The 9,516-nt window shown below is 43.8% G+C and overlaps 1 protein-coding gene across 2 annotated transcripts in view; it reads right to left on the reverse strand.

Moving 5' to 3' along the window:
• The window catches only part of FAM120A (family with sequence similarity 120A), a 269,779-nt gene extending 260,563 nt beyond the window's left edge, over positions 1 to 9,216 (reverse strand). For both annotated transcript variants that reach the window (XM_006901938.1, XM_006901939.1), the window contains exon 1: positions 8,743 to 9,216. In XM_006901938.1, the coding sequence (XP_006902000.1) occupies positions 8,743 to 9,216 (474 nt within the window). The remainder of the gene's footprint in view (positions 1 to 8,742) is intronic.
• Between the last annotated feature and the right edge of the window lie 300 nt (positions 9,217 to 9,516).

Raw genomic sequence — 9,516 nt, forward strand, 5'->3', positions numbered from 1 at the left:
ACAATGAATGAATGAAAACCCAAAATCTCTGTAAATGTTCATTAAAACTAATAAGATTTAATAATAATAAAATCTTTCCATGCATTTCAGAGCATATTTCTAAAAAAAAAAAAAAAGCCAATAAACAAGATTATACTTAATGGGAAAAAGAGCTTTTCTTTTGAAATTGGGAATGGAACAAAGATGCACACTATTACTCTTCTATTCATTATTGTATTTGAAGTCCCAGTTAGGACAGTTTAGAAATAAAAGACAACCAAATTGCTCTTAGGTGCCAACAAATCAACTACAACTCACACTGATGATATGAACAGATAAGAAACCTATCCTGTGCCAGCCTCGGAATGTCCACCACATTTAAGTCCCTTTTTGCAGGCACTGTCAATCCATTATCTTCCTCTCTTTGGATGACCCTCCACTTTTACAAAGGCTTGGGCCAGGTGCACCTTACTGTTTTAAGTACCATCCTCGTGCTTTACCATTTTAAAAAGGCCTCTGACAGCAGATTTTTTTCAATGCAACACATCTTTTGCTATCTTTACTGCTGCTACCATTGGCTTTGACTGTAGATCCAAATAAAGAAAATCCCAGACACTGCCAGTATTTTCTTTACTATGACATTCTTTATTGGTCTAGCCGCGAGAACATTTGTTTTATCTTGAGGTAAATTCCAAACTGAAAACTTTAACAATAAGTTTGTGTCATCTAGATATTGCAAATTATGCACTGTTGTTTGTTAGGTGCCATCATGTCAACCATGACTCTCTGTAACCCTATGGACAACAAATTTAAACTCTGTACTATCCTGCAGCTTCCTCACCATCTCTTATATGCTCCAGCCCAGTGTTACAGTTACTGTGTCAATCCATCTCATTGAAGGCCTTCCTCTTTTTCGCTGACCCTCTCCCTTTTACCAGCATGGTATTTTCTTCCAAGAATTGGTCCCTCCTGACAACATGCTCCAAGTATGTGAAATAACGTTTCACCATCCCTGTTCCTAAGGAACAAATTGTTTTCTTCCAAGGAGCACACTGGTCATACTTTGTCCATGACAAACTTGTTCATTCTTTTGGCAGTCCATGGGATATTCCATAATCTCCAACACCACAACTCAGAGGCAACAATACTTCTCCTGTTGGCCTTAATTACTGTCTAACTTTCAGATGCATAGCAAGTAATCAAAAAGAACCTGACTTGGCGGAGGAACACCTTAGTTGTTAAGCTAACATCACTGCTCTTCAGCACTTTGGAGAGGTCCCTGACAGCAAAATTTTTCCAATGCAACTTGTCTTTTCATTACTTCAATGTGGTACCAAGGCTGCTGAATGAGGATCTATGCAAGATGAAGTCAATAACAATTTCAACCTTTTATCCATCTATCATAATATCGCCTATCGGCCCCTAGGGAGAGTGTTTCAGGGTTTCTTAACTGTTGAGATGTGATTTATACTGAAAGCTGTAGTCTTTGATCTTCTGCAGCAAGTACTTCAAGTCCTCTTGTTGTTTTCATAAATGCAGGTTGTTACTGAGTCTTCCTCTGATACTGATACCACATTCTTCCTCAAAGTCCAGCTTCTTGAATTATTTGCTCAGCATACAAGTTGGATAGGTATGGAGAAAGTTTCCATGCCTTCCTGGAGAGTACCCTCATGGGAGAGGATTCCTGGCAGAGAAGGGTGCTTGTAGGCACTTATCAGTGAAAACTGAGGTAAGAACTACTGATACTTGCTTGAGCAAGAAGAGGTCAGGTTCTGAGGAGGGCCTAGCAGAGAATATCCATCTGTGTATACTACCATGAGGAGAAAGCTATACTGATCAAAGAATATCCTGAATTGTTCTAGTTAATTCCAAGCTGAAAGCCTGATCCTGAATTGTAACTAATTACTTCTCTAATAAACACTATAGCATGTGTACGGTCCCTTAGTTCTGTGTAGGCACTTCAACTTACTACTGAACCTAGGAGAGAAGTAGAGGAGCTTGTAGCCTAGTGTTAAGAAATTGCACTGCAATCCCAAATGCATGCTGATCAAATCTACCATGTCTCCATGAGAAAGATGGGCAATCTCATCCTGTACAATTTACTGCCTCTGAAAATCCACTGAAGGTCAGCTATGGGTCAGGTCAGTTCTGACTTGACAGCACACAACAGCAGCAGCACAGAAGTAAAAAATGTTATGGAAGGGGCAGTGGTTTAGAATTAGTATTTCTGAAAAGGTCATAGAGCAAAGCTATGTCAGACTTCCACCTCAGAGGAGGCAGCCTTGGACTGACAGTGATTATCTTCCTCCTTCATGAATTTAGAGAACTTTGGATACTATCACTTTTTATAATACTGTGCATAGAGTATCAGAAGAATTCTGTTAACAAAATGACATATGAAATAGGTTTTGAAGTATGAGTAAAATATTGGCAAACAAAAACAGAACAGACAGTTAAGAGTGAATGGCAAAAGCAGAAACTGTTAAACTGAACATTACTTGGGACAACAGTGAGCAACTGGACTGGAAGTAGACACACTAAATCAAATGTGGAAACAACTCAAATGTTCATTGACAGGTGAATGGATCAACAAAATGTGGTACATAATATAATGTGGTAATAGTCATAAAAAGAGACGATATTCAGCAATTAAAAAGAATATATGCTTTTATATATTTATAAGCCTTGTAAATAGTCTGAGGTAAGTAAAGTGAGCCAGACAGAAATACAGCAAATACTGCATGATTCCACCTATATGAAACATCTACAATAGGCAAATGCAGGCACGGAAAGTTGATTAATTGTGCTGATGATTATTCAAAAACTACTAGAACAGTACAATGACAGAGAAATGTCAAAAATACATCACAGTACCAGAAGACTGTCTATTTCTGTTTTATTAACTATGCAAAGGAATCTGTGTGGATCCCCCAAAATTGTGGCTAACATTGAGAGGCATGGGAAACCCAGAACATTTCACTGTGCTCATTTGAAAGCTATACTTAGACCAGGAAACGGTTGGTCGTCAGAACAGAGCAAGAAAAACATTATATGTTTCAAAATCAAGACAGGAGTACATCAGGGATATGTACATGCTTTCTCCATACCTTTTCAATCTATCTGCAGAACAGATTGTTTGCAAGTTTGGACTTTATAAAGAACTTGTGTTAGGCAGATGACACACTGAAACTAAAAAGGATTTGAAGGATTTGCCACAGAGGGTAAAGGACTGTAGTCTTCAATATGAATTACATTTCAACTTCAAGAAAGCCAAGATTCTCACCACTAGGCCAACTGGCAGCACCATGATGGAGAAAAGACTGAGATTAACAATTTCACCTTGCTCGGGTCGGCAATCAACATCCTTAGCACCAGCAGTCAGGAAATAAAAAGACATAGTGCCTCTATAAAGTCTGCTGTCATGGACCTCTCTAGAGAACTTAAGAGCAATGATGTCAATCTATAGACTAAGGAGCACCTGATTTAAGCCATGGTCTTTCCAATTACTTGCTACACTTTAAGAAAGCTGGACAAGGAAGGGTAAGGATGACAGAAGAACTAATGCCTTTGGGTTGTTGTGTTGGAGAAGAATATAGAACATGTCATGGACATATCAGGCCAAGAAAATAAACAGGTATGTCTTGGAGAGGGTGAAACCAGGCTGCTTGTTGGAGGCAAGGACTGTGAAGTTCCATCTCACATACTTTGGGCATGCTGCCAGGAAGGACCAGTCCTTGGAGAAGGATATCATGCAAGGAAGGACAGAGGGTCATCACAGGATAGGAAGACCCTGGATGAAATAGATTGACACAGTGACTGCGGCAATAGGTGAAGATATGTCAAAGACAGTGAGACTGGCTCAAGATAGCTCAGGGTTCAGAGCTACTGTTCACAGGGCCAATGAGTCAGACTCGACTAAATGGCACATAACAATAAGATAACGTAACAGTAAGAACAACACAGTTTCTGTTTAAGGTGATGAAAAGTTTTGGAAACAAATAGTGATGACGGTTACACAACATTGGGAATACAATTAATGTCACTAAATTGTAAATTGTTAAAATAACATTTTCTGCTGTATACAAAAACAACAAAAATAACTGCACAATATAAGATTAATGGATTCAATATGTAAGTGGTTTCACAAAGAGAAAGAGCACTTTATTGAACATGATACATAATGAAGGAATTCTGGTGGCACAAAAGGTAAGTGTTCAACTGCTTACTAAAAGGTCAATGATTCAAATCCACCAGCTGCTCCATTAGACAAAGAAGTGACAGGTCTGCTTTAATAAAGATTTATTGTCTTGGAAACCCTAAAGAGCAGTTCTACTCTGTCTGTACGGTCACTGTTTCAGAATTAATTGGATGCTGACAAGGTTCATTGGCTGACTGTTTTGTTTGTTTTTGAAGGGGTCATGCTTGCCAAATCTGAGGGCCTGTAGCCATTTGCTGCAGAAAGTCAAGGACTGCAGCCATCAATATGGATTGAAGCCATCAATATGGATCAAGAAAACAAAGATTCTCACCACTGGGCTGACTGGCAACATGATAGATGGTGAGGAGATTGTTGAGATTGTTAACAGCTTTAGTTTGCTTAGCTCCACAATCAACACACTTGGTACCAGAAGGCAGGAAATCAAAAGACAAACTTTACTTGGAAAGTCTGCTATCAGGGACCTCTTCAGAGTATTGAAGAGCAACGATGTCGGTCCAGAGACTAAGGTGCACCTGTTCCAAGCCACAGTCTTCACAATAACATGCTATGCATCAGAAAGCTGGACAATGACTAGGGATGAGAGAAGAATTGATGCCTTTGAGCTGTGGTGCTGGAGTCGAGTACTGAATATACCATAAACTGCTAGGAGAACAAACAAGTTGGTCCTAGAGAGAGTTAAACCAGACTGCTCCTTGGAGGCAAGGATTCTGAAACTCCATGTGACACACCTTGGGCAGAGACCAGTCCCTGGAAAGAGAAATCATGCTTGGGGGCATGGAAAGAAAGCAGGAGACAAAGACCCTCAATGAAATGAATGGACTGACTCAGTGACTAGGGTCATGGGGGTAGGTGTGTCACAGAGACAATAAAGTTGGCTCAGGATAGAGCAGGGTTTAGGGTTACTGTGTATAGGGTCTCTATGAGTCACAGGCGACTCGACCACACATAAGAACAGCAACAACATATGTAGTCAGATGTTCATGTCAATTCCTTTGCTAGTTTTTATTTAACTCTTTTAATAAAAGAGTTAAATTCTTGAAGCATCTATTATTCACCGACATTCTTAGCCTAGCCACTATGCTAGTTTTAGCACATGCTACTACCTGGCAAGGGCCTGCAATAACTTCACAAATCTAGTAATAAGAACCTCACTCCATCAATCCTACTACCAGAGTCCACTTGAAACATACATGGTCCACATTAGTATCAAAATCTGTATTACCTCAACACTGTACACAGCACAAACAGAAACAAAAAAATTAAAGTAGAAAATAACAAAATCATGAAAGGGCTTTTTTTTTAATTTTTATTAAAAATTTTTATTAAACGCATTTGCAACTCTCCATTCTCTATAATAGTTTTATCTTTAGAAAATACTCCAATGAATAGAATCACACACTATGTAGTCACATTTTAGCTTGGCTTATTTCACTTAGCATAAAGCCTAAAGTCTCATCCCAGTTATTAAACATACTAGTAGTGCCTTCTTTTTTTATTACTAAGTAGTCTTTCACAGGAAGGATGCGTTTAACCATCCACTCAGTGTGTTTACTATGTACTCAGTGACTAACATTCAGGTTGTTTCCAGTTTGAGACTAGTAAGAGTGAACACTAACGTAGCAGCTATTGTGAAAACTAAGATTTTTAAGACTGTTGGTTTATATTATAAATTCATCCTTAACTTCCTAAAAACTCACAAACTGTTTCCCAGAGTGACTATCTCACTCCTCCTTCTCACCAGAAATGTGTCACAATTCAAGTCAGTCACAGCAGCAGCACTATGGATTCTCAGTTGTTTTGAGCCACTGTATATGAGGAGCTGCAGTGGCCTAGTCTGTAGGGAGTTACATTGTTAACCTAAAGACAGATCAGACCTGGCAGCTTAAATCCACCAGCAGCTCCTTGAGAAAAAGAGGAGAAATCTGCTTGCATACAGCCTCAGAAACCCACTGGAATGTCAGTTATGAAATCATTTCCAACTTAAAAGCAAAGACTTTAGTAACAAGTATTTTGTAATACCTCATCATGGCTTTAGTTTAACCATTTCAGTGGGTATCTTTTTTAAATAGATTGCACACAACTTTACTCTTAAACATAAAATGATGAATACTATTTTTCATCATGGACAAAACCATTCTCACAGAACACTACAGTACCCAAAGGAGCTACTTTAGTTCAGAGAAATGTTATTTTTTGTTTCCTCTTAAAATAGCACCAAAATGATGTTTGCCTTTAGAGCTTTTTTTTTTTTTAAATCTTTGTTAAATATAACTTTTTGCAATTAATGGTGCTCCTTTTTGTGGCAGACTCTTTATCCTCTTTTGAAGTTAACAGAACAGTTAATTTTAAATACAGTCTTGTTGCTGTTCTAGGGAACTTTGGTGGCCTAGTGGCAAGAAGCTGCACTGCAATCCTGAGGGCATAAGGCCACCTGCTGCTCCACGGAGAAGGATGGGCATTCTCCTCCCACTGGACTAGTACTATGGAGCCAGGACACACAGCTACACTCCAGTGGGTTTTCGGAGACAGTAAATCACACTGGAGGAGACCTGCCCATCTTTATCCTGCAGAGCAGGTGGTGAATTCTAACTACCTGCCTTTGGGCTGACAGTGCTGCTCTTTACCACTCAGCAACCAGAGACACTTTGCATTTATTTACACCTTAGTACAATTCAGATACCTACGAAGCATGCATAATAGCTAATGGAGGGCAAAACAAAGAATTTTCAAATTAAAAATAATCCAACCATTCTTTAAAAAGAAACAATAACTAGATATACATTGACTCAAAAAATGTTTCAAATGAAAAAATTACACTCAGGTATTATTTTAACATTTTTATAATACTTTCTACAAATGTATCACAACTAATTAACAACCTTGCTTCTTAGGCAGTCCCTGGCTCAAATTCATAAAGTATTAGGCACACTCATACAACACTTCCTTTCACTGAAGAATGGCACATCCTGTATCGGCCATGCTCACACACCAATCACGATTCGTCTAGATTGCTTGATCCAGACTTAAAAAACCATTTACACCAATTGCAACAGGGTCATGGGTGGGACTTCCGCTATCATTTTAGGTTTAACCACCACCACCTTATCAAACATAGCTAAGGCAATCATGAAGTGGAAATTCCAGACTTGACAGAGCTCAACCACAGTCTCAAACAGAAATTTAAAGTATGGCAAACATAAGAAATGGAAGAAGGGTGGATAAGACTTAAAAAACCCAAAATACCAAAAATACAAAAACCAGCCTATCCTGCATACCTCTCAAAAAAATTAATACAAGCCGAGAAAGCACCACAACTTGAAGATTGTGTGTTTACACGCGATTTGTACAGTTCCTTGGTTCCTAAAGTTCTCCTCTAAAGAGTTTCAGGAGGAGAGCCCACTGTTAAAAGGGCAGTGACAATTCTAAGCTGTGATTATGAAAACAACTGAGTCTTTACTGAAGAAAATGAAATCCCCTAAGCGCATGCCTGTATTTCAGGTCTAAAAACGTCTCCACTTTCTCATTATATGAAGGCCTTATTTTCAACTACTTCCTCCACATCAGGTATTCAGGGTTGTTACAGAACTGACAAAATGTGACAATTCGTCGAAGCTGACACTAAATCAGAATTTCTCACCACCTTTAAAGCAGCGTGCAGGAAGGCGTTCTCGGAGACCGATGCCCCGCACTCCTGGGGTCCCTGGGCGCCCACCCAAAGTACACGGGCTACAGAGCTTCTCCTAGAGTCCTGTCATTCTCAAGGTTTCCAGTCCCCCTTGGCTCTGCCCAGCCTCTAGGGCCGCCTCACCACAGTAAGTCACACCTGCACCCACAGCTTCGGGAGCAAACCTGTTGCTTTGGAGAAAATGTCCTGCACTACAAGTAAGAGTGTTTTCCTAAAGTCTCATACCCTGGATTCCTCAAAAGTAGGGGGAATATTAAGTTGGTTAGAAACGATGACACTGCAGTCTCCAAAGTTTGGACCCTGAGCTACCAGTCGATCCTCAAGTGTCCGGAGATTTCCTGGCAACCGAGCAGGCCCAGCATGCGCAGCCCACCGGCCAGCTATAAAGGAGCTGCGCTCGAGACCCGCGTGCATTGCCACGCCAAGACCTTCCTCCACGTCGGGGCCCGACGTCTGGGGTGTGAAAGCCCGGCTTCCCTCCATGCCGAGACCCTGGGGCACGGGAAGGCCGCCGCCCTCCACTGCAAGGCCCCAGATCCAGGAAGCCTGCCACCCTCCAGGCCGAGATCCGGGATCCAGAGAGGCCACCGCCCTCCACGCCGGGGCCCGGGATCCCGAAAGCACGGACTCTTGTCTACGCCGAGACCCGGGAAGCCCGCCGCCCTCCAGGCCGAGACGCGAGGGCCCGGAAAGCCCGGCCTCCTCCACGCCGGGATCCCGGGGGTCTGGGACAGCACTGCCGCCCTCAGCGCCGGGGCCTGCACCCTTCCCGCCCGCGGCAGGGCCTCCTTTCCAAGAAGGAGGAGCCGGCCCGCCTCGCGCTGCCCGCGCGGCGACATCTTGGGCGGCAGGGCCTTACCTTGATGTGAAAGCGGATGAGTGCCAGGCGGATGCAGTGGGCCATGCAGACGGGCGGCAGGAACCAGACCTTGGGCGGCGGCGTGCCCTTGTTCTGGACATGGCTGACGATCTGCTGCGCCGTCTGGCGCTCGTTACCTTGCCGCTTGACCCACTCGTGCAGCCGGGCCTTCTCCAGCGCGCCGTTGAAGAAGACGAAGAGCTCGATGTTGCCGTTGAAGCACGCCTTGGCCAGGGCGGCCAAGTAGCCCAGCATGTGGTTCCACTGACCGCCGCTGACCCAGTCCGTGTAGAAGCCGCCGTACAGGCGGTGGAGGCAGTTGTCGGCGTCGATGAGGAGGCGCAGCGGCGTCTGCGGGGGCCGCTGCCGGCCGCCGCCCACGAGGCTACCCCGAGCCAGCTTCTGCAGCTCCACGGGGACCACGGCGCTTGGGCAGTGCTTCTCGATGTAGTCTTGGAAGCCCTGCACTCCCATGGCGGCGGCGGCGAGCGGGAAGGCCGGAGGGCCCGTGGCGCTCTGCTCTCCTCGGCCGTGCGGCGGGGGCGGCAGGGGCGGGAGCCGGGGGAGGAGGGCGCGGGGCGGCGGCTGGTGGAGGGCGCGGAGCAGCGATCTAGGGGGGACTTGTGCGAGTGGGAGACACGCTCATGGCTGCTGCGGCCGCCATGTGCTGCTGCCTCACAAGGCCATGTCTGGGGAGGGACCTGCCGCCGCCGCCGCTCCCGCCGCTGCTGCCGCTCCGAAGCTCAGGCGGCGCTGGGCGCGCGGGCGGGAGGG

This window comes from Elephantulus edwardii, unplaced genomic scaffold (genome assembly GCF_000299155.1).
Source record: "Elephantulus edwardii isolate Elephantulus edwardi_28Jun2011 unplaced genomic scaffold, EleEdw1.0 scaffold00352, whole genome shotgun sequence".
Lineage (NCBI taxonomy): Eukaryota > Metazoa > Chordata > Mammalia > Macroscelidea > Macroscelididae > Elephantulus > Elephantulus edwardii.